The sequence below is a fragment of the Rissa tridactyla genome, chromosome 4 (assembly GCF_028500815.1).
Source record: "Rissa tridactyla isolate bRisTri1 chromosome 4, bRisTri1.patW.cur.20221130, whole genome shotgun sequence".
Classification (NCBI taxonomy): Eukaryota; Metazoa; Chordata; class Aves; order Charadriiformes; family Laridae; genus Rissa; species Rissa tridactyla.
In genome coordinates, this window is record NC_071469.1 from 75,053,222 (window position 1) to 75,078,576 (window position 25,355).

At 38.3% G+C, this 25,355-nt stretch overlaps 1 protein-coding gene and 1 long non-coding RNA gene across 3 annotated transcripts in view; one reads left to right on the forward strand and one right to left on the reverse strand.

Annotated features, from left to right (window-relative positions):
- Window positions 1–25,355, forward strand: part of LOC128908331 (uncharacterized) — a 38,467-nt gene that overhangs the window by 3,274 nt on the left and 9,838 nt on the right. The window lies entirely within an intron of this gene.
- Window positions 14,731–25,355, reverse strand: part of NFATC3 (nuclear factor of activated T cells 3) — a 77,267-nt gene continuing 66,642 nt past the window's right edge. For both annotated transcript variants that reach the window (XM_054198286.1, XM_054198285.1), the window contains one exon: window positions 14,731–18,255. In XM_054198286.1, coding sequence (XP_054054261.1) covers window positions 18,131–18,255 — 125 coding nt within the window. In that variant the 3' untranslated portion in view covers window positions 14,731–18,130. The remainder of the gene's footprint in view (window positions 18,256–25,355) is intronic.

The window sequence follows — 25,355 nt, forward strand, 5'->3', positions numbered from 1 at the left end:
ATATCAATAGTTCCGCTATTAAAATTAAACAAACAAACACTCTCTCCCATAACCCTTAACCTTCAAACACATGAGTTGTCTTTGTGGATTTTTGTTGCTTTGAAGCATTCACTGCACTGAGTGTCATGATGTTTCCCACACAGTTCAAGGGAGTAAGGTATTTTTAACTCATTTAAAATGTGAACATAGCAAAAGTAGTATAAGGAAAAAAAATTATTAGCTCTTGAAGTGAGGGGTTTATAAGAGAAACTTGTGTTTCATTAAAAAAAATACAATAGGCTCATTTGCAAGGTATGTTTTTAAATGAAAACATATAAAGCCCTAATTTTTGACATTAGAAATTCTAGTTTTAAAGTTCTGGCATTTTTTTCCTTTTATTTACTTTTCTTTCTTCCTGTAAGTGTAATGAGTATTTATTTTACTCAGACTTCTGAGCCTGGACTAAGAATGTTGAGGTAGCGGGAAGTACAAAGGAATGGTTGGAAACAAGGGAGAGTTTAGAGAAAAGCTAGCAAGGTTGAGCCAAGACCAATAGAATAAAGAATTTAGACTTACGAGAATGCAACCCACCTTGTGTCAAAAGCCTGGGAACGTTCAATGCCTTTTACTGCTTGGAGATCTTCAAGGACATTCTTCCCTTGTTGAGCAATAAGTAAAAATGTGAACAACAATATGTTGCATTGCTTTTGTTTTGGGAGAGCCGCTTTTACAATAGACCTGATGAATGTGGAATTGTTCTGGTTTATATCAATTTCTTGTACTGGTCCCTACCTTCTAGCTTGGCTGTTACAGCATTGTAACTTTAGAAAGTTTTTTTTTTTTGTTGTTGCTGTGTTTTTGTTTTTAATCATGACCTGTTATCAGCACTTAATTTTCTGCTTGCTGGGGGTGGGGGAAAAGCAGGTGTGCTACTGCCTAGGGTCACTTGTAAGTGTATATTCCCTTTTAAAATAACTTAGGATGCTTGAAATTCATGCAAATATAGCTTTTAAAATATGTATTTATGTGCAATAAGCTTCAAAATCCTTAATCTGGGTGCTTTTAAAAGAATATTATAAAGTATGCAAGAGCAAAATGAAGGAAACATTGTTATATTTCTTCTCACCACCATCCACAAGAAGGGACTAGAGGTGGAAGGAAACCACATCAGAATAACGGAGGAGAGGAAGAGTGAAATATATGATGGTGTTTTGGGGAGGGGGAAATTTACAGGAATTTTGTTCCAGAAGCTTTGAAAAACTGTTGAGAGGTTAGTTGGAAAAACCTCTGAAGTGTGCAATGGAGTAGCAGTAGAATATAGCTTTCTTTGTTGCACTGAAAGCTAGCACTTGTGGTCTTGTCAGGAAGAGTAAGATCTTTCCCTGTTGTTTTCTCTTCTATTTTGCTGTTAGTGATCTGTCTTCCTAGGTCCAGGTGTGTACTGCTTTTATCATGCATGGCAGATACACGAAGTGTTGGGAGAAAAGTAAAGGTGTGCTGTAACTGAATAGCAGGAAAGCAGGCAAGGAAGAGGTGCTTCCTTGTCTCTAGTCAGGGCATGAGAGGTTAAGTGAGGAGAGGACAGTTTAAGTCTCATCTTGAGTGTAACACTTGTTGCTGCAACTTAATCCGATGAGTTCTTATTTAAGCATGGTCTGGAAACGTGGGTCTCATTCCCATTGGATTAGGTGTGTGTGTCTTTTGTTTGATGCAATGCAGCCCTTGTGCAATCGTGGATTTTACTGTGAAAATCCAAGCAAACTACATTGAATATTAATTGTAGTAATAACATTAATTTAAAATGTCCTTTAAAAGATCAGGACTGCCTTTTTTGAAAAGCAATGCAGAAACTTAAAAATATAATCAATTTTGCCTAATCTTTACTGACATTGAAGTAATCTATACCTGATGAATATAAATTGTAAGATTAGTTACAATGTGGTATGTTTTGCATGTGGTATTTACCTCTTAAATCCTTCTAAAATGACTTATTAGAAGTCAAATACATTATATTCCTGATGCGATCTGGAGCATGGGTTAGATGATGATCTGCAGGCCATCAGTGGATATATTCTAAACAAGCAGTAAAAAGTTTGAATTAAGCCTGTTGGTGCTCTTGTGAATGATAGACCATTTCTCTTGCTTGTGAGGAGGAAGAAGCTTGAAAGGATGGCAGCTTCTGCTTGTCATCTAAATTTAATCTTTTTGCTCAGCTAAAAGATATTGGTGACTGAGAGATATGTCTCAGTGTTTTTATTAGAGTAACCTGATCTTAGCTTGTAAAATAAGCCCCCAGACAATAAAGGATTCTGAATTTCAGAATTTTCAGTTTGTGGGGACAGTTTTGGAGCTGGTTTGGAAAAGAAAGTAACTTAGGATGCCACGGGCCTAGACACTGATGATGGCATCACAGAGCGTCAGTGGGCTAACAACAGGGGAAATAGTGAAGGAAATATTAAAGGATTTGGGGATTAGTGGTTTTGTTTTGGTTTGTTTTTCCCTGTTCAGTTCACTGGCACCAGGAGATCATCCAATTGTTCTTTCTTAAATATAGTCACTCGAGGAAATAGCACAGTGAAGTTGTAGTGTAGTAACTCACAACTGAAGTGGCAAGTTCAATTTTTAATATTGTGGCTTTCAGAGGGCTTGTAATGACTAGACTACTTTGGCTGGTGGCATAGAGATTAACGTCACTCTTCTAAGGATTTAGAAAGTGGTATGATTTTCTGACCTGTTTGGAACAGGAAAAGCAGGTTGGAAATAAGCTGAGGAGGCAGTCTGCCGTATTAGCCAATAATGTGGATGGGATGAGCTGGAGGCAAAGGGCATTACTGCTGGCAGACTATTCTTGGGATAATTCTGGATAGGCCAGAAATGGAGCAGTGAAGGTAAGGAGAAAAATGAGTCAAAGCACTTTGTAGATCTAACTAAACCAGCTGAGTAGCTGCGGAACTGCCAGCAACGCAGCCTTAGTGGCACTGAGTGTAGTTACATCAAAAAGCTGGACAAATAGGGATGTGATTAACAGCACTGAGGTCGTTCTGCTTGTGTTGCTAGTCTTGTGAGCTGCAGTCACAACTGATTATAAAATAATGGATTAGATTTTTTTCAGAGACAATTAAGATAAACGAAAGTGGGGGAAAGGTTGCTGGATACAATTGCACATTTGTTCATTGCACGTCTGTCACTGAGTATAAATGAAGGTTTAGCCTCTAGATGTAGAGTAGGAAATTGGATTTGAAATCAGAAGGAAGAGCCAAGGAACAGCTTTTCTTATACCAGACCTCAGTTTTCATCCCCGTGAAACAAAGCTTATTTAGCAAGAGGAAACATGTAATATTTGTATTGATGTCACAGTAAAAAGCACATAACTTTGAGGTATAATTATGGAGCTGGTGATGAAGCAGCACCCTTGGATCTTAGAACCCTTGAATTTGTAACTCTGGCATTTGAGTGAGATATTCTTGAGGAAAAGCTATTACTGAATTAATGAGTAACTTTTGAATTCTATTTAGCAATCACAGCACGTCTCTTCAGAAATTCTTCTCATTCCTATGTGTTGTTACTGATTTCAGAAATACTCAGTTTCATATTAGCTATAGATACAAAATTTGTGAAGTATACAGGAAAAATATGGTTGCTGTTTAACAGATTATGGCACTAAAAATTGAATTCTACAAACTCTTTGTGTAAGAGGACTTGCATTTTTTCCTGAATGCTCAAAACCACTGCCCTCCCTGCCCCCACTTGAATGTCTTTCTCTATTGTTCAGTGTACCCAGGAAAAATAAGACTTTGTGGTTTATCATTCATTTTTATTTTTTACCCACATAAGCCATAGGGTATTTTTTGAATTTTCTTATTAAAAACACTCCATCTGTAGTCCCCCAGATCAACAGTGGGATCAGGTTTTCAGTACCTTTCTTGATGCAAGTAACAGCCAGTGCTTTGCAGATCTGTGCCGTTTAGGTAGTGAGTGAGCAGCCATACTGTGTGGAATGGTAACTCCAGAACAGTCTGCTTCACTGGAAGGTACAATGTCGGAGAGGCTACCAGTTATCCTCTCTTCTCTCTTAAAATGGGTTCTAGAAATTATATGGAGTCTCCTGCTTGCTGCCCTTCAATCACTCAAAATTCAATAGATTTACAAGATGTTTTTCATGAATGACAAATAGAATCTAAGATTTGAAACTCAGCCTCTCTGCTTTTTCACCGATGGCAAGGTTTGCAAATAGGTGACCATGAATAATATGGAAAATAATCCAAAATACTCCCTGTTGCTGTGGTGGCTTTGCAGTGCTAGAAGGAGTAAAGCATTGTAGGTTAGTTTGGGTTTTTTAATATGAAAATGGAAGTGGCAACTTATATAAGGGTGATATGATAAAATTAGTGTGAAAGGAAAGCTTTTGTCCTACCTTTTGATGCTCATGAGGATCTCCTCAAATTGTTTGTGGCATAGCCTCGACTGTGTGTTGGATCTAAGGGCCTTGTGTTTCTCTGGCTTGTTCTTTGTATATTCCCTCTTCAGAATATACCCCACTCTGTACAGTGGACGCGTTGTAACCTCTGCATAGTAAGCATTGTATATGGAGTTATCTGTTGTGTGATTTTCTTGAACCTTTCTCTGAATGGATTGCTCCGGTAGTCTAGGCCAGCATCACCACCCAGGTTACCTCTGATATTGCCTAAATCTAGACTTCATTTGTGAAAGGAGCTCATCTAGTTTTGGCTACGTTTGGGTATATTCGAAGCACAATGACATTTGGGTATCTTTGAAGCACATTGTTAGCATTTAGTTCAAAATTATCTTTGTTTGTGTGCTCTGTTTTCACGTAGTATCTCAACACTAAATAAGATTGGTAACTTGTGATTTTTATTTTTTTTTAATCTCCTTCTTCCCCCCCAGTTGTTCAGACTTCCATTTAGAAGCACAAAGAAATATCTTTTAAAAAAAATTATTTTTCTAGGTGAATACAGTAAATGCAGTCCATTTCAGACCAATAGTCAAACCGCACATACAGCCTTTTGACTGAAATGTATTAAAGTACTGAAGATAATGTTCTCTTGATAATGCTTCATGATGGGAAAACATTCCTCCCTTTCAAAAAGTGCCTCTGCATTTACCTTACTGCAACGTTCCCTAAAAGACTGCTAATGTGGAGCTTTATAAATAATCCTTTCTGCACCGCTGTAAGAGTAATTTAATGGACGTTTCTGGGAGGACATGCTGATGGGAAGATATTTATAGGAAATATCAAGAGGTGTCTGACAAACTGAGGTGCGTGGTTTGGCTTTTAAGTCAGAGCTTGGAGCAGAGAGGAGGGTGTCGATGTTGGTAAATGCACAGTTTGCCGCTGTGCAGTGTGAGCACACTTTGTGCCTACTGTTCCCAGCCCACCCACCATGTTCTGAGAAGCGCTCAGCTCTCCAACTCTTGTAAACATTGCTCCAGCTGTGTGAAGCCAGTGGACTGGCTACAGTTGTTGCTGGAAGGCCAACCAAGGCCAGCCTTAATTATGCAGACTTTTTAGAGAAAATATTTTAAATGCTCCCAACACTGAGCAAACAAAGATTTCCTCTTAACCCTACTATAGCAGGAAGACCTCTTCCTGAAGGAGGTTGTTTTTTTTTTTTTTTCCCTTATGGAGTGGCTTCTCTTCCTGAAAGCCCTCACTGAGTCATCAGTCCTACCTGGCTGTGCCTCTGAATCCAGCCCCTTTTGACAAGTATCTTGTTCCTTGCAAAGGGAGACTTCTGCATGCAAAATTCTGCAATACTTTTTAGACGAATAAGGCTGTAGAGGGTGGGTTTTTTTTCACTTGACGTTTTTTTTTGTTGAGACGTGCACTGTGGTGAGTTTTGGGATGCCAGGAATCTGTTATGTAAGATTTAATGCTGCCTTTCATAAATACACCTTCACATGTTCTTTTCTTTAGTTGTGCATTTGTTTTGTGGAGACAACCAGTTGCGTAATACTATCTTCCAGGTAGTACCTTTTGTGGCAGGGGGAGACTGAAGACTTTCTGAGCAGCTGTTTAGCATGGCTGGTGTTTGAGGCAATTGCTTCATGTGGTTTGGATGGTTCTGTACTGTTGTAGGAACAAGAGAGGGACGCTGAATTAATTGTTTTTGTATAAATTATTGATTACTTTTAAATTAATGAAACTGAGAGGAGAAGCATGCGTTAAAAATTTCTAGGGTTCATCAACCACCATCTGTTACTTAAGTGAAATTGGTGTTGCAGCATAAATAAGGCATTGGGTTGAACCTGAGTATCTTTCAGTAACAGCAGAATTTTGGAGCTGAAGACTGTAAATATGAAATAATATGAACAGAATGAAGCAAGATAACACAAACAGCTCTAACCAAAGAGCTGGCAGGAGGCATTACTGCCATTGCAGATGTGTATTGCACATAATATAAGCATCTGAATAGCACTGTCCTGCCCCCCTCCCCACACATTTGCTGCTTAGCAGCTTTCTTCCTTCATGAGTACCGTGAGAGCTGGGGACCTGTTGTGAGTGCATCGTCTGAACCTGTCTAATCCTGGCTTTTGAATTAGGGCTCCTAACTGGGAGAATCTGTATCACCGGTCCTTCTTCTCCCACGTGGAATCTGATAAGTGGTATGGAGCGGGAAAGAAGCACTTATCCTTCCATCAACACCTTAAATTTCCTCTAGTTTGGGACTGACTTTAAATGGTGAATCTATCTGGGGGTAGGGAGGGAAATAATTGATAAACCTGTGAATGGTTGAAAGTTTGAGTTACGAGAAAGATCAGTGGTGTAACAACTCATCATCAATATGTGGTATGTTGACAAATACTAAGACAAAAAGGTGCACCATCATAACTGATAAGACTCTAAAACGCTTTATGTACGTGACCTGAAATGTCAACCAAAACATGTATTGAGTTCTGGGAACTGGGGATCACAGTACTTAACAGAGATCTTATGTTATCTCTGCGGGATGTAGTGGAAAACAACTTGATGGAATTAAAATTATGATTGCTTAAGAAAACATTTGCCTTAGTGGCCTGCACGAACTCAGATAACTATGTAACACCTACTTGAAACCCATGGGTATTTCGGCTAGCTGTGATATTTCTTATTTTCTTGACTTCCTATGATTAATATTAAACACTTGCTGCATTCCAACTGAGTGGAGTTTGTCTCCTTGGTGGCTAACATGAATTTTCTGCATTTATTTGAAATACCTCATAATGGAAAGTGGATTAAAAGCAAAATTATAGCACAAATAGTCTATGATGCAGTGATATTGAAAAATTAGTACATCCTAAGACATCTTTGTCCATTTTACCGAAGTTTGTTCAATGCTGTTATGTTCTGCCCCCTGTGAGCCTTGGGGTTCAAGTAGGTAGCCAATAAATGATTGCGCAGCAGAGAGCCTCCAGTATGGCCAACGGTTACTAGAAGTTATTTTTGCCTCTCTGGCACATCTGCTATCAGCTCTTCCCTGAGCTGTGCCTTTTGAATTGGGAACCTGCTTTGTTACCGTTTCAATGGTGTGTGTGAAGTACTGGGTAGCTGGTCACTTGCTAAAGCGTCCAGGAGTCTCAATTTATAGATTCACCAAGTGTTAGGATAAGGACCCAGATTACTTTAACTAGCCTGAGTTAAGCGTGATTTAGATTGTGATACAGCATTAATTGCCCAGAGCAAGCAGTGTTTTGGGTGGTGTAGGTTTTTTTGTTTGGTTGGTTTTTTTAAATAAAAGATGTAGGTGTAGAAATAAATAAACAATCCGCTCTGTGTTTAGTCTAGTTGTATTTATACTATGTGAGAAAGCTCTCCTTTTGTGCAGTAAACAGCTTTGCTCTTTCCCCTTCTGAGAAGAGCTACTTAAGGGTTTAGCCTTTGTGTCTTCTGCCTTTTTCGCGGGGCATCTATAGCTTTTACAGCCCTTATTCCCTTTCAAGTCTTCTAGAGGACTTATACTACTTTAATCTCTCCTGCTGTCCCCCTTCTTCCAGATCCTATTCTTTTCTTGAGTGGGAGACGGTTGGGCCACCCTCTTAGTTAGAATAAAGGCTCCGTATGTATGTAAGTGTTTCCACATATTAAACGTCCATTCTTTTACTAAACTTAGTTTTTGCCTCAATGAGGTGTTAAATTCTCTCTTCTCCCTTTGGTGGCTACTGCTTTTCGTTGCAGAACGCAGTTTCACTGTGGCCCTGTATTCTGTACCAGTCTGTACACTGAAAACAGCACACTGTAGTTATGTGTAGGTTATTACTGGCTCTTGACAGAGACCAGGCACTACCCACCCCTCAGGGGTAGCAGATTTCCAACCTTTTCCTCTTTGCAAGCTTCCTAGCATTTTCTCCTTTTACAAGAAAGTCTCCACTGAACTCTTCTGCTTTGCTGTCCTCAGCCCTATTATTAAGTATGTGTGACTGCTGTATTAGCAGCGGTACCAGAAATTCAGACTTTGCTTTCAGTCGGAGACGACGTGTCTTGGCTAGCTGTCATTCCATTAGTCTCTTCTGGGAAAGGCTATTTTCTATCACTGTTTATGGTCAGAAAAAGGTATGATATAGTCCAGTCCTTAGTTAATTATCAGTAGAAGCAGCAGTGGCTTCACTGGAGCTTGGTACAGAGGGATACTATAGAAGCTGTGAACCTCCTGATTAGATCTGTTTGGTTCAGTGCAGGCAGGCCGAAGCTGTTTTCCTCAGTGACATTTCTGCATATGAGGTTTCATCTCCTATTCCTGCTTGCTTATGTTTATTTTGTGGGAGTCTTACTGAGAATAAAGTGACTCAAAATATACAAATGGGGAGAAATAATTCAAACTGCATGTGATCCTAAATCTCCTTCTCGGTTGCAAATAGAAAGCTAAAGCCCGTGTGCCATTAACTTTTCACTTTATGCCCGATGTCTTGTCTTTGGGAAGCTCACAAATTATAAACTGGATTCAGGTATGTGTTTTGTGAGTGCTTGCACCTCATTTACTAAACAAGAGACACCAGAGAAGCGTCCTGAAAACTCAGTGAAAAGATAAGTTATGTCTAATTGTTTGTTAACTTTTATCTTACCCCTGACTTTTTTTTTGGGGGGGGGGGGGGGGGGGGGGGGATTAGAACAGCAGGCACAAAGATAGGATCTCTACATTGATTAAATGTTGTAGCAACCCTGCCCCCACTCCCAAGCTGCAGTTTATCTTCTCAAAAAAACCCCACCCAAAACCCCAAAAAACCACCCACCCCCAAAAACCTAATCCTAAAAAAGTCAATATGCTGTTGAGAGTAGAAAATGTGATTTGAAGGTTTCCTTGTTTTAACAATTTTGAGAGCTTGAGAAACTCTTCCAGAACAGCTCAACAAGAGCACTCCACATATCTCAACAATGTGATTTCTTTTTTTTCTTATTTTTAACATTACCAGTAAGCATTTTTTTTATGTTGCATGATATCCAGTTCTGATTCTGCTTGCTTGGGCCTATCTGCAGCACATCTTCACCTGGCAAAGTGGCCTTCAGTGATGTATAAGCTACCCCAGTGTATTTTGGAAGAAAGAAACACAGTGTAGCTTAAAAACTATCTTACAAGCTCAGTGGAAAGATAGAATTTAATTGCCTTTTTCATTTTTGCCACTTTGTTTATGAAAGATTTAGTCATTATTTGAATATTTAATGTCACTCAGTATTGTACTGTATTTTGGCTGTGTCCTTCCAACCAAATGTGATTGATTTTTTTTTTTTTTGTTAGAATTGATAGAATTCCATTTTACTCAACTAGTCTAATGTTTGAACTGCTAAGAGTCCATGTACTGTTGGAAAAAATCTAGAGCATAGTGTAATATACGTGCAAGTGATATAAAGCAATGAAGGCACAGCCCCTTTGGGGGGGATCCAGGAGGGTGGGCAAAAATGGCACAGAAAAATTGAACAGTAAACACTAGAACATGCCTTGCTTAGGCAGTGATATGTTTAACCCTTGCTTATCGAAAGGGTGTTTTATACAGCTTGACTGCGATCTAAAAAGCGTTGCTAAGAAATTTGCGAAAGGCTTTTCTGTTCTGAAGTAGGAGTTGAGGTTAACCTTTTGTAGTAGTGGAAGACTGCAATTGGAGAGACCTGCTCAGTAATCAAAAAAATATATTTTTTTTTTCTTTTGTATGTTTTGTATTTCTCTTTCTAGCTAAGGAAACCTTATTGGTCTCCAGTGTAATTTTAGCAGCTGGATTAGTTCCAAAGGGTTTAGGCTCAGACAATCAGCATTTTAGACTCAGTGAAACTCTGCTGACAGCCACAAAATGTATGTCTCTCTCTCTCTGTCTCTCCAAACCACGATGTCATTCAGCCCAGTATTTTGCCAGTGTTGGATTGCTTGTTTCCTTCATTGTTTGTGCAACTTTTCCATTATAATTTCTGTCAGTGGTGAGGTCAGATGGCAATGATGACATTCTTGGCATAGCTTCTTTTTTTCATGTCCTTAGAAAAAATAATCCCATAGTAGCACTTAATTCAGTTTCAGTATTGCCTTATTTGTCCTATTGGCTTGATGACTTGTACTCCTCATCCAGCTACTGGCAAATGTCACAGGGTGGTATTTGCTGTTACTTGAATAAAGTTATCCTTGACCTCTCATATTTGCTTTCTGTTGAAGATTTTATAAGCAAATTTTTATTCCTCGTGAGGAAGGGAAGAAACGGTGGGAGCATGGAATTGCACAAATGCACGCATCTGCAAAATAGTAAGCGTGCTAATTAATGCAGATAGAGACAGGAACAATTAATACAATCACACGATTGATGATCGCACAGCAGAGACCTGAACAGCAACTGTTCTAAGTAGCAGAGAGTTGTTGGGATTAATGTTATGAGCAACCAGTACGCACGGAGGTGCTGGATAAAAAGCACACAGTGTATGTGTTGAATGAATGGCAGTTAAACTGGAGATCTCCACATCCGCTGTTTCTGATTTCTAAATGGTTGCATCTTTATTATGATGCATTTCTTACAATGCCAGATCTTAAAACTAAAACATAATTCCCTAAATCATAGAAAAGCAGTGCTTTGGAGCAGGCTGTGCAGCAGCTTTGAAGGCACTTGTTTAAATGATAGAAGACTGGAAAAATCTCTTCTTACGTCATACTCACAGAATTTCCTACTTGCAAATAGTGACATACTGACTTCTAAAAGTTTGTCTTGTCCTTTTCCAGCACATTGTAAGAAAGACTTGGCTGATGGATACACCAGGGAGTTCATGGAATATTTACAAACAGATCCTTTTATTGCAATGAGGAGAAATTTATGATGTGTGTGAGAGAACTGGGAGAATGCTTCGTTGTTCTGTGGGGTGTATATTTTTTGCAGTGTTGCTAACACCTTGGCAGAGAGAATCCATCACACCTTTTGTACCAAGCTATATTAAATTTAGGAAGGCAACCCTGACCTTTCATGCTTTGTTCTAAGACAGAGTGCTCACTACCAGATTAAATCCCAAAAGCTGATATTAGTGTTAGAGCCAGCGCTATGCTAGCTTTACTCTTGTTACTTGCAGAAGATTTAGTATGTTAGAAGTTTGGCTTGGGGACTTGTATGTTTTGTACTAGATGCTATAATTGTTAAGGAGTAGAGGTGGTTATTGGTTTGTTGGCTTTTTTTTGTGGTGGTGTCTTTTTTTTTTTTTTTTAAACTACCTGTTTTCTTAGAAACACTCGCCTTCCCAACTGACAAGATTTTCAGCAGTCTGCTTCCTTGTCTTCTCTGCTTTTTATTAAAAGGAGGACCATTCCAAGTCATCAGTCATTTCTCATTCCACTGACCCAAGAACTTCTAGAAGTAGTTGCTCCCTTTCCCCTTCACCTTATTTCATGTGATACCATTGATTATCCAACACTGCATTCCCAAGCAATATTTTCATGAATGTCTAAGTCCTCTTTAGATGCATAACTATTCTTTGAAAATTACGACATGTTGATTACAGAGAAGAACAGACTGACAGTTATTTCTCATATACTAGAGGTCAGGTGGATAGGAAAGAGTACGAGCGCATGACAGGATGGAACAGCATTGATACTAGAAACAAAAGTGGAGTCTCGTTATTAAGACTGGTGGGGAAAAAAGCCCAAAAATAAAACACCCAACAAACGGCATCTGGGGTTCAAATACGCACTGTCAATTGTTTCCAATATAAACTCTGAGTGATCTGTTGGCATTGAACTTATTGATGCAAGGAGCAGGAGCTCTCTGATCAGAACTGCCCTTTATTATTTTCAGATTGTCTGGCCTATATAATTTCCAGGCCCTTTAGCCCATGCTTCCCACCCTCTTAGCTAGGGAATCAGTCTGTCCAACCTTCAGGAATTTTCCATGCTGTACATCTTTTTGATTTCTTCCAGACCCAACTTTTTATACTTTCATTGGTTGCCTTCTGTCTTTATGGGTAACACAGCTCCTGCATACAGAAGTGTATAATAGTCTCTTCTATTTGCTTTGTCACAGTGAATCTTTCTGTAAGGAAAGTTGAATGGCAACATTGTCTTTTGTAGGTATATTTATGAATAAAGGTGTCTAATGAGAAAGGTCATAGAATGACTTTTTGGAGAGAGAGCCCCTGTAATGGGAGCAAGCACAGACTACAGTCTTCCAGCTCTTACCAGCAGATGTCACAACAATGACAGTAAGGAAGAGATTTTTTTAATCAGTTTTTAGACAATATTTCAAGATAATAAACTTAATAATAAACCAGCAAAAAAATCCCTCTAAATTTGCAGAAACAGCTCAGAGAATTTGTACAGCTTGACTTCTCTAGCAGACCAATCTTTTCTAAAACAAAATTAATGGTACATACAAGCCTTTGCAAAGCAAGTATCCTACTCTTACTGCTTCTTTATCTTAAAGTCTGGTTAGTTTTTTTCCTTCTATTATCTTGTACATGTAGCATATATTACTGGTAACAAAGGTAACAGTAGGTTATTGTAAAATAATTAATTTCTAAGAGAACATCAGCAAATGACAATGGTTTTTGTGTGTTAAGAATGACTGATAAACGTTACCCGTTTTAGTAAGCAGAATAAAGTTCAGCGTAAACTTACATTAGCAGAGAAGTCTGTCTGCAAATCTATATATGATTTTAAATGTATTAGAAATCCTTTTACTTTTCCATGTTGAACTGAGTATGCTCTTAATGACCTTTCATGTACCTTAATACTTTAATAACTGCAGCAGTGGCTAGTTCCTGAATATTATTCTGGTAAATGAATTAAAGCTAAGGGGGGTGGGGTGGGAAAAGGTGGGGGGACTGTCTGGAAAAGATCTCAATCCTCACCTAATTCACTACAGTGGAGTAAGTGTTGGAATCAAAGCATACAGTGGTATTTTGAGTTAGGCTGGGACAGTTTTCAGGGAGAGGGACTGAAGTCTGGAAACGAGCAGAGGGAAGCAGATAGCACAAGTAATGCTATGGAATATTCTAAGGGAAATACTAGCTACAATAAGAGAATTAAAAGGCCTTGATTTCTGCCAGCACCTCCTTTGGGTTTTGGTCCTAAATGAACAGAAACTTCTGATTATTCTTCTAAAGGAAATGACTTTAAGAGGGCATTCCCTCTCTCTGATTACCTGAAATTACAAAACAGTGTTTTGCAAGGTAGAAGCAATGTTTTCACAATGCCCGGAATAAAGTCTCGTCTCTGCAATACTACAGATATGGGTGTTGGTGTGAGTGCTCAGGGTTAACCACGCTCAGCTATAAATGCCCTGGCGTGACTGCATATCCTCTCATCTCTCCTATCCCATCGATCTTAGTGAATCAGCCTATTTGCATCTGAAAGAAGACTTGACAGTGAAGTATACACAGTCAATACATGGATTATTGCTAGTGTTGGTATATGCTAATTATATACTGGGTAATCATACCAAAAAAAAAACACGTGGAAAAGCTTTCAAACTGTTTGTGCTATTTTTAGTAAAACTCAGATATAATTACTTCGCATTCAGTTCCTGGCACTGTAGCTACCTCTTTCTGCTATATTTATAGATAAATAAGAGGCTAATCCTAAAGTGGCCCGAGTCCTCCCCGAGCAATGTGAGGAGGAGATCAGTGTGCGATTGCTGCTCCTTTTCTCTCTCGGGCAGGTGTGCATTGCTAACCAAAGGCCAGAGCTTTGCTGCAGCACTGAGTTTGGAACACGCGCGTGCCTTAATACATCTAGGGATTACACAGCTAAGTAAAAGACCCTGTAGCACTAATATCACTGAGATGAGGTTTTAAGGCCTAAATCTACAGTACCATTCCCAAAGGCATTTCCCTCAGTACTGCTTCATCAGCCAAGATTTGCCAAATAATTTACACTTTGTAGGAATCTTCTGTCTATTTCTGAAACATTTTAACTGCATCTTGCCTACGATAATATCCTTTCAGGAATGGAAATTACTGTTTGTGATGCACTCCCTGAATAATAATTTCTGGAATAATTTCTCAAAATAATCTTGTGATTGTCTAATTGAAACAATGATACTGGCAAACAGGAAACCACCAGTTACTGCACAAACATACTCTGTCAGCTCTGCTGACATTACATATGTACAGGCCCACTGTTGCTGGCTCTAAATTAAGCCCCAAACTCTTACATTGCTTCAAAACCACCACTCTTCTAGGGGGAGTACTGCGTGTCCCTCATTTCCTATGTCACAACTGAGCATAGTTGTTTACCACTGCATCACAAATAGGGAGTTTCTTCCCACTCAGCATTCAGGGCTGCATTTTAAATAAATGACAACACATTTGCATTATTTTTATTTATTTGAACACTACGATTTAAGAGCCTAAATGCAAGTTTTTCCCTTTATTTCTGCAAGTAGCACTGCAATCATAACTTACAAAAATGTTTAAAATACAAAATGTACATGAAATTACAATACAAGGCTCTGTAAACATCTAGAACTTAATCTTTATTGTCCCATGTTTTTAAATACAAAACTTCAATTTGAACGACTTCCGAACCTCAAGGAATGACATCCGTTATGAGTATCAAAAATAGAGTTTCAAAGCTTTGTTTGTATCAGAACAAACTGTCATGACATTTTCATTCTTTGGTTTAAAAAGGATGGCAGTTCCCCTGATAACATGAAAGTTTTACTAGAGAAATTCAGATTGCTAGTTTATGGTAATTTCAGAAATCACCCCCCTCCCCCCTGGATTAATATACTACCCCTTAATTTTTTGTTTTTAACATTGATTTTTGACCCTCCTTATAGAAAAGCTACCTCATCATTAAGGCTTTCCTTCAGGATAATCTAAATTATTAAAAAGTTTTGGAAAAGTACCTGGGGAGAAGAAAGGACTTAAGGGCAAGGAAGTGGATGCCAACAAAATATCAACAGTTGCCGGGTTCTGTTGTTAATTAAATTTGCATAGTCCAATAGAGATTGTGTGCTTTTTATATCACTAAAATTATACAAGATTAACAGTCTTTACCTACGTTATCACACAAGCTAAAATAAAATTAAGACCCTTGTATTGAAGCTTTTACAAGGCAAATACAAAACTGCTTTAGTATCCAAAGCTATATATTTTTTTTTTATTTCATTTTTAAATAGGAAAGCATCTCTATGTCTACAGGCATCAAGGTATTTAAAGGCATCAGAAAATTTAGTGCATAGCAACTCCGGATTGTTTGGGCTCCTATATTTTAGGTACAGTGTGAATTCCAGCTACTTGGAGAACTTGCAAGGAGAGTCTGTACCAGTAGGATAAAGGAGCATAAATCCCATACAGTATGAAAAGCTTTTAAGTTAGAATTCTCCTACAAACCATGGTTAATGCAAAAGACCCAATACATGAATGAAAACTGGAACATGCCTTGCCACCAGCACATAGTCTGAAGACAACTACATAGTTTACAGTGTTGTGTGTGTTTTGGTTGGTTAAGGTGTTAAAAAAGTAAGTAGACGTATTTCTGAGCATGTGAATCCTTTTTTAGGATCTTTAACGTAAATGAGTAGAGGACAGAGTAAAGCACCATCGCTAAGTGACAATTACAATACCACACTTTTCAGATTACAGCCCTGCCATTTTTTTTTCTGCAAATTTAAAGATTTGCACCGTTGAACAATACATTCACAAAAAGGATGCTTATGATTCCCAGCACGCACACAGTGGCCTTGCATTAAGTAGTTTGAAATAACTATGAAACATCAAGATAGTAGCCTTAGGCTGCACTCTTAAAAGGAATTACATTGATAAAGAATTATAATGTCACCTGCTTAATATATGGTCTCTTTGTAATAGCTGAATCATGAACTTCTAAAGATGGGATTATAGCTACTTTAATGGTATTGCTTGGGTGTTGACTTAAATTAGGTGTAATGTTTTGCCTGCAGAGGGCTCAATGGAAAGTTCTCCCTGTGACTGTCTGCCGAAGCGCAACATCAGTAGAATCTGTTGTTTATTCTTACAGGTATTACAATTCAGTAATGGTATCCGCTTTAAGACCGTTTTACTGGAATTTTAAGAGTCTGTATTAATTCTGTACAGAAAGAGGCATGTGCTCCACATGTGTTAAACCGCTAAAACGTCCACAGTTGTCTGAACTAGTTTCAATGCAAATACACTTTCTGTTTTTCAAATTTTTTGAGTGTATTCGCTCTTAATTTTCATTAGAGCATCCTGGCTCACTCGAATGAGGAACTAAAACTAACATCTGAAATGTTTTGAGGTTCAGTGTATTTCTGATCTTACTTTGCTGTGACAGTTGTACCCTGTATGTTCCATATCAGAAAGCTTTGTAAACGACAGTGTCTTCTGGGGGAGGGAAATGTTCGTGGCCAAAGCAGGCAGTTTCAGATCCTCTCCTAGGTTTCTATTCATAGAGGCCTGAGATTTTTAACAATGATGTAAAGAGATCGTTTCAAATGTATCAGATTATGTGGGTAAGGGAAATGCATCCTTTGAGCGCAGCACGAAGTTTACTGCTCTATGAATCTTGCATGTTTCTTTGGTAGCTTCTGCTTCACATGTTTACAATTAAACACGGGCAAGTTCTACTACCTAACCACTAATTCACAGTAAATTACTTCTTAGCAAACTGACATTTATAAACAGCTTAAATTTAAGGAACTGTAATTGTCATCTCCTTAGGACTTCCAAGTGGCATGGTCAGGCATACAGCACATAAAAGATAGAGATGTGATCAAATGATTTATTGCATGGAAGATTTGAATGCCACTGAATTGGTGATTTCAAAACCATATTCTGTAGGGATAACAGGAACACTTAGATCCTCAGCAAATATTAAAATTTCTTCTGTATCTAACATGGCTTTGACGTTGCTGTTTTTTAATCTAAAATCATACTGCTCAAATTTGATTACAAATGTAACTTTCTAAGAAAAAGCTATTTCAAGGAGGAGCCTGTGCTAATAAAGAACAGGAAGATTATCCACAAAGTTATAAAAGTTAAATTTTTGGAATGTCATTTCTATCCCAACACTTTCATGATGGAATGGTCTTTTTGCAGCCTATCAAGTAACATTTTCAGTTTATAAACAAGTGCAGATCTACATTTGGCTTTGCTTCCTATGAATCTAAGAAAGAAAACACTACAGTATTTGTATACACAATGGCTTCCATGGCATTGGCTTCAGATGACAGGTATGATTTGCCACTGGAAGATTATATTAAAAAAAAATTAAACAATAGAAGCTTTAAAAGGCTTTCCAAAATGACCGAAAGGTGTTACAAATTATCAGTTACAAACTATACTATCTCTAAAGGAAAGCAGCACACTGAAGATGTGTATTAAATCTTTTCCACATTCAGTACTGTGAATATTATGAGAGCAAACTAACATCTCCACACATCTGAAGCGCTTGCAATATAAAAGTATTCTATTTAAATGCAAAGAGCAAAGCTTGTTTGTAACTTTGAAACAGTTAAAATATCTGGTGTAGATTCTGTGTGTCCGTTTTAAGAAGTCTCTTTACAGCATCTGAGGAACTATAATTAAAATGCTCTGTCTCTACATCAAAAATGTAACCCACTAAAAGGGCTTTGCAAGGATCCACTGTTCCAGTTCATAAAGGCCACAGAGTTGGAAGCACAGTAAGTCTAAAAAGGAAGAGGATGAAGAAATATTCAGAGAAACTGTTAAGTTTTCATGGATGTTTAGTTGTAAGCTTATTCACTACTGGATTCCGTCAGATATTCTTGTCTCCAGAGATCCAGGACATGTACGTGCAGGCTGGCTGGCCACTGTTGTTCCATGTGACACTGAGATCTGTGACATATCTCTTCCTATGATCTCATTCACTAAAAAAAAAAAAAAAAAAAAAAAATTAAAAAGTGACTGTTTTTATGCTTTCCAAAAGGCAGAACTCATCAGCGTAACCCTTTTAAAAAGAAATATTTCAGTGCTAAGCCTTGATGCAGTACAGTAACAGAGGATGAATGAGGAACCTAACTTGCAGTAACAGCTGAGTGGGGGGCTTGGGGCAAAGGTCCTAGTTTCTCTCAGTATTACACTTTGTACTTACCATAATCCATGTTGAAGAATCCCTAAAACACTTGAAGAAAATAAGTACATAAATATTCATGACAACCAGGTCAGTGAAAGGTATGGCATAGGTCAGTTTAGTGTAGAATTCCCCACAGAACTCTTCCTGTTAAAGAGTGTTACAGGCACAACAAATAACTCTTTCAAGCTACCTACAGAACTTCCTCAGAACTTGGATTTTGGTTAATAGAATATTCTGTTTAATACTATGTCCCTATTTAATCGGCCAGTTTTCTGAATACTTGCATTTCTGAAACTGCAGTAACAAAATCTTCCTTAGCTATCAGTCAACTTTTCTATAGCAAAGAATGAAGATTGACTAATATGCAGCTCAAGTCAGTTTGTGTGTCTGTGTGTGTGTGTGTCAAATTCAGCAAAGAGCAGTCAACTATTACTATTTGCAAGTGAGGGACACCACTGTGAATGTGACAAAGTAGCACTTAAGTTATCAACAAATGACAATTTTGGAGTGTTACTCTAAAGCCTAGATAATTGATTGCAGTACAATTGAGTTTGGAAGGTGACAAAAATAATTATTTTAATGGACAAGCGTAAATGCAGTGATATAAATGTCCATTTTACAAAATGGGCAACGGTAAGTAAGAAAACGGAGTAATATTCTAAGTGGAGATGAAAAATCCCACATTAAGTAGTAATCACAAATTTTAGATAAATAATAGATAGCCACAATATAAATTATTATTTAATAGTTAGAAGAAACAGTCAGCCATGTTGTTTTCCATGGTTGAGTGGCAGTAGCTATACAGTATCTCTTATTCAGCAAGACTTTGAATGTGCTGAATTGTAGTAATAAAAGAAAAGCCTCTGACATGAGTTTGTTGGACCTTCTATAAACAGGCATTTAATGGGATCCTTTTGTGGAGTAAGGACCATTCCTAGTAAAAACAAGACCTTTTAGTTTTGCTAGTAAGCTGCTTCTATTGAAAATCTTAACAGATTTGGAACCTAGGCTTTTGCTCTTTTGTTCTCCATCGGGTAACTTCACTGAACAATATTAGTATCCTTCACCACCCTTCCTAACGCTTTCTACTAACCATTCCTGTCTGGCAGAGGCATAACATATCTACAGGTAGTGTAAATTGCTTTTTATGTTTATAGAGTGCGCAATGGTCTGAACATTGCCTTTTGCTGCAGCAGTTGCGTAAGCGGGTCTGAAAGAAAATGTAGTAATATTGTGAATGCCCTGAAGTAAGTATAATATATATAAAATCCAACTCTGAAAACAAGTTTTGTCTGTATTCTTTTAGTTTACTTAGGAAAGCTTTAAAATCACCATTCTTATACCCATATGTAACCATGGACCGAGGTATTTGTTAGCTAAAAGTCAATCAATGGCAATAGTATTCTCTAGCAAGTATTTTTATTATGCCAACACAATGCATAAGTAAACAGCTGTTAAAAAACAGGACTTTTTTTAAAAACAAATGTAGATGTTCATTTATAAGAACTATGCTCCATCAGTTTCTGTCAGCGCACTCACTACAGGACCTCTAACAGCTATTATCTACTGCATGCTACTGAGCAGTCGCTTTGTGCAAATCAAACATTGCAGCTGTTCAGTACTACTAAAACTTTGATGAGCGGTACAATAAAACGCAGCATAGCTAAATACCTTTTATGTTTTGAAATTATTAGGTGGTTACTTTCTTTAAGTTTTGATAGATGATATGTATCTGTACTGGCAACATCAGAACAAACTGGTCTATACTGCTGTGATGTTTTGTAGTTCCCACAGGCAAAGGTGTTTATCTGAACCGCGTGTCGTTACGTGGCATTAAATTTTCCTTGAATCACATTACACTGTGAATACAATAGCTGGTCATGTGGTGTTTTACTTGCCAAAGTTCTGGATAATTCATTATGTAGAGTATTAAATTAAAGTTACAGGTTAGTTTGTGTGTTTGGGTTTTTGTTTGTTTGTTTTTAAACAATCATAAATTTGTTTACAAGAAGCTGTTTCATAGCTCAGTGAGATAGCTCTGTCATACCTTTCATTTTGCTGCTGGAGAACTTTTTTGGCAACGTTTTTAGTATGTGGCCAATGCAGATTTATCTGGTTTATCTGGATTTACATTAGAAATATCTATCATTTCTGAGGGAAATACTTGTCTAATGGAGTAGTTTTACTTGCCATAGTGATTTTGTTAGGACCGCTGATTTTTAAACCCAAGCGGTATTCAAGTGCGCTTTTTGGGGAAAAAAAAAAAAAAACAACCAAAAAAAAACGGTATCTAAATCAGCGTTCTGTCAGAGCACCATGCTGGCCTAAATCAAAAGTCAGAATCCTTTTTCTGCTGTGTCTGGCAAAGGTGTTTTTTCACAGACCACAGCCTCCTGACTAACACATTTTCCTATTTTATACTTTTCAAGAGCACCCATTTCAGCTCTCTGGAAATCTGTAAGCAACAAACGGCTGGGGGAAGCCTGCAGACTCAGGAAGACTATACGTTGATTTAGATTATGTACAGATGATGGTGAAAACACTTCAAAGAAAGCACGGCCTGCAGAAGCCAGCAGCTGAGATCCAAGTGCTCTGACCTTCTGGGGTGCAATAGGCTGACCGCCGGGTTTGAGACAGGGGGGCAGGGAGGTCGTGGCAGGGATGGGTAAGAGGCGAGGTGAGGCACCGGCCTCCTGCCTGAGCCCAACACATTTGGGAGTGGTGGAAGGGATGAATGGGGACAGTGGGGAGGACCCACCTAGCTTGCAGTCTGGCAGATGGAGGAATAGGAATAGGCATTTAAACTAGGAAAGCAGCTTTTCTAGAGAAGGCTGGTCTTTTAAAGCCTGAAAAAAGCATTGTAAAGAAGACATGCTGAATGTTTACCAAAATTAGGCAGTCCTTTGGAACAGCTCACCGAAAACTCGGGTTTAAGGCAGCAAATGAGATGCCTGCATATATCTGAATTAGGACGCACCCGGCTTTATATGAAGGACATCTTGTGTTTACCAGCATTATCGTAATTAACTTATCTTTCTGACAGTGGAGTGGTATTAATTAAAGAAGTTTAAAATGTAAATCATGTAGTCAGTAAGAAGAGTTAAATCCTGCATAGAAATGTACAAGACTGAAGGTGAAATCCTACAGTGTTTTCCTTTTTGTATTAATGTGTGAGGGGAAAAAGTTGTATTAGTTTAAAGACTAAAATAGAAGTCCAAAGGTTAGTATTTGAATGCATGACACGTTACCTTCTTCCACATAGGATCAATCACAGAACATCTAGTGGTCTGTGATTAAAACTGAAAACTTAATTTGTCAGCATAAACACAGGGTTTCTATAATGTTGTCTAGCAAAATCCAAGTTCTTGGGTGACAAATTGGGAGAAGTAGTCAACTTCGACAGTCCTGAGAAACCAGAGCTCAGGCTGTACTGATGATGCCTTATAAACAAAAGAAAACTTGTTTTCTGTACTTCCAGAAGAACACATTATTCCACCTTTCTTATTTTTGGCTATGGGGTGCATGGGCTACGCTGTCCTAGAAATACAGCTAGAAAGATTTCATGTGTCCTTTCGCCTAACCTTAAAAGCCATCGAGTTAGCAACTAGATACTGGGAAACCAAGACGCATGGCTTTTTTAATACATGCACTTATTTTTTCTTTTATAAAACTTCCTTTCTTCCCTCAGCGCAGGTTCCTAGGGGAAGGCTACAGAGCTTATTCAGGATTCAGTAAAACAGATCTTGAGCATGTTGTCAAGGTTCTGTATGGTCTGTCTGCCAGGTTCACTTGTGTTGTGTAGTTTATACTTCTGTTGCCTCTCTGAAGACAGACAGTCTCATGAGACTTAAAATGCAGCTGAACAGTTATGTGAGTAGGACCGTGACTCTTTCAGTCTACTACCTTCCCCCCCCCCCCACGTCCCCTTCCCCAAATTAAATCACTGCCTGTTTGGTATGTTTGGTGCCAGGTGTTCCGACTGCTGATCCCATACTCTGGATCTCTGCTGTCAAGAGATGAGGAGCCAGAAGTATTTTACATACTAAATAATTACAGAGGTCTAGCTAATATTTACTACTCATTTAGTAGCTACTGATGACCTAAAACTGTTTTGGATGATCATTGTCAACTGAGTGGATAGCATGAAAAGTGTTGTCAAATGTTTTATACGCTAACGATCCAGGTTGCTAATCTTGAAATAAAGACTGGATCAGACCAAAAGAGAGTGGTGGCACACACTACACTGTATAGAAATGTGGTGGATTCCTCCACTACGAAAGTGGTAACTGCGTTTTGAAAACTTTTTTGTCAGATATGGCGTGGATCAAAATGCAGTCCAGCATTTTTTATTTTTATTTTTTTAAATCAGGCTGTGAAATGGAAATGATTTTAACAACTTTCCTATGTCTATTTAATTGACCTCTCTGGCAGCGATCCCAGATTTCAGCTGTTACTTTATTTGCAATAGTTTCACCTTTTTCTTCCCTCATATTTATACATAGTGTGAGATGGCTGGTAAATTTATACTAATAGTTAAAAATAGATTGTGCAGAACAGAATATAATATGGTGGGGAGAAAATCTTCTGCTACAGACAGATTAGATTGGACCTGTCAATACTGTAGTATTGTATTACAAAGTTTTTTGTAGTTTTTTGGGGTTTCTTCTTCCCTCTCTGTAATGCTTCAAAAAAGCATGAATGTACTGCACTGAAAGTCATCTGGAAGCTCAAGCTCTTACAACCTTTCAAAAAAATTAAGTAGCATACTAACATCAATTCCAGCGTAAGAGAGTAGAAGATAACTGACTTTGGGATCTGCTCTCAGGCTCGTAAAACAAGAGCAACCACACACTCAGTTTTACTGGGTTGTTCCCACTGTTTTGATTTCACATAGTGTTCTGTTTGCTTTTTTAAGTCCCTACTGACTGCACACATGAAAGACAGCCCGGACACTGAGACTGACAGAAAACTGGGCCACAGCTCCTCGGAGGCCTCTTCCCGCTCCCTCTGCCCTTATCTTTTAGGCTGAGGACTTTGCCTCCTGGTCACCGAAGACTTGCACTGGGACAGCTGATAAAGTTATTGCTCCAGCTGTTTTCTCCACAAACAGCCAAACTGTTCATGAAGATCTCTTAAAACTGTTGCAATTCGCAATCCAGAGTTTTAAGATAAACTAAAATTAGGTTGAAGAGCTCGGCCATTTGTGCAGTGAGTGACACGTACAGCTAGGGGTAGTGGTCTTATCAGCTGTTCCAACTGAGATGTGGAGCAGTGTCCTGTGAGCAGAACTGACCAACCTCGCAGGATAAATTCTCACATACAAAAAGTTACCCATGTTAGCTGACTGAGCAGAATTAAGCTCTTGTGTTACGAAGCATGACAACTTCATGAAAGCTGGTGCTTTTAATAATAAGTTGCTGCGTGTTCTGGGTAAATTAAGAACTTGATGCTCTAAATTCATATTTTTTTTAAAAAAAGAGGAACTGGTGCGTTGATATGCTTGTAAGATCTATGCTTTTTTTCCTACTGGTTTGTTTAATCAATTCTAGAATGCCACTTTAATTTATTCCCTCAGTGTGAGACCAATCCATAATTTGTCAGTCAGCTTGTACACGTGTACCACCTTACCGAATATTTTATATTAGAATAAAAGCACGTCTAGATGTAGCATAATCTCTAAGATAGGTGTTTGAAGTTCTAACATCAGAAGTAAAGGCATTACCTTTGAAAACCAAATGCCAACCAAATACTAGCATGCTTCAAAATTGCTCTGTACTTAATTCCCCCTATCTCTGTGAATGCTAAGAGACAAATGTTTTTTGTACTGGAGCACAAAGGAAAATATAAGCAATTCCTAAACCTAAAGGCCCTTCCGGGAACACTGCAAGTTGACCTCTTTTCCCTTGCAGGAAGCTGGTATTCTGTAAATCAGCGTCTATACTTTCTACAGGACAAGAGAATCTCCCTGATAGGCAGTTACTAAGCATTTTAGGCCTCTGTAGGTCAAAAATACTGCTGAAAAACCTCCATGGCAAACTACAAGCAAACGATTTCAGATTACAAACCGTTAGGTATGTAATGGCCAATAGTAGAGACCTAAGGAAAACAGAAGATACTTCCCCAGGATGTTCCACCAGCCTCCAAAATGTGTTTGTCCTAGGGAATTCCCAAGCCAGAAACAGTATCTTTTGTGCTAAATGGTCTCATTTGGATTTTCTCCCTGGGGTCTTTAAGGTCAGTGCAAAATTCTGTCATCGGCAACATTCTGAGACAGTAAGTTCCAAAGCTTAACTATGTATAACTGTAGCAATGCTTCTTATATGTGTTGAACTTGCTGCATGATTACTTGGTGGTCACTTTTACTGTTTTCTCTCTCAAGAAGTATTTTCCAATACCTTTTCCGTGCCACCCATTCATTGTTATTATATTTGGCATATTCTCCTCATTCATTTTTGTGGCTGGAGAGTCCTAGCTGATTCAATGCAATTCTGTTACAAATCTTTGGTCATGATAGTTGTCCTTAACCAAAACACTCCACAAAACAACCCGTATGCATCCAATTCTTTGTGACAGGGACAAGATGCAGGCATATAACAGATCTATATAGTAGCATTTAGTCATTCTCTGCTAGTTTCCTAAATATTCCTCGTATTTATTCACCCTTCTAAGACTACTGACCGGGTTTTCACAGAATTGTCCATTTTAAATTCAAGAGGGCTTTTAATGAGAATAGTCCAGAGAGCTTGTCACTGGATGTATGGAATTAAGGCAGGCTTTTTTTCCTTCCCTTACCCTAATTTCCACTCCTTTAACTAACTGATTTTCTTTAATCACAAGGTCTTCCTGTACAGGTTTCTATGCAGTTTTTGTTTTTCGCTTCTCTGAATAGCTGAG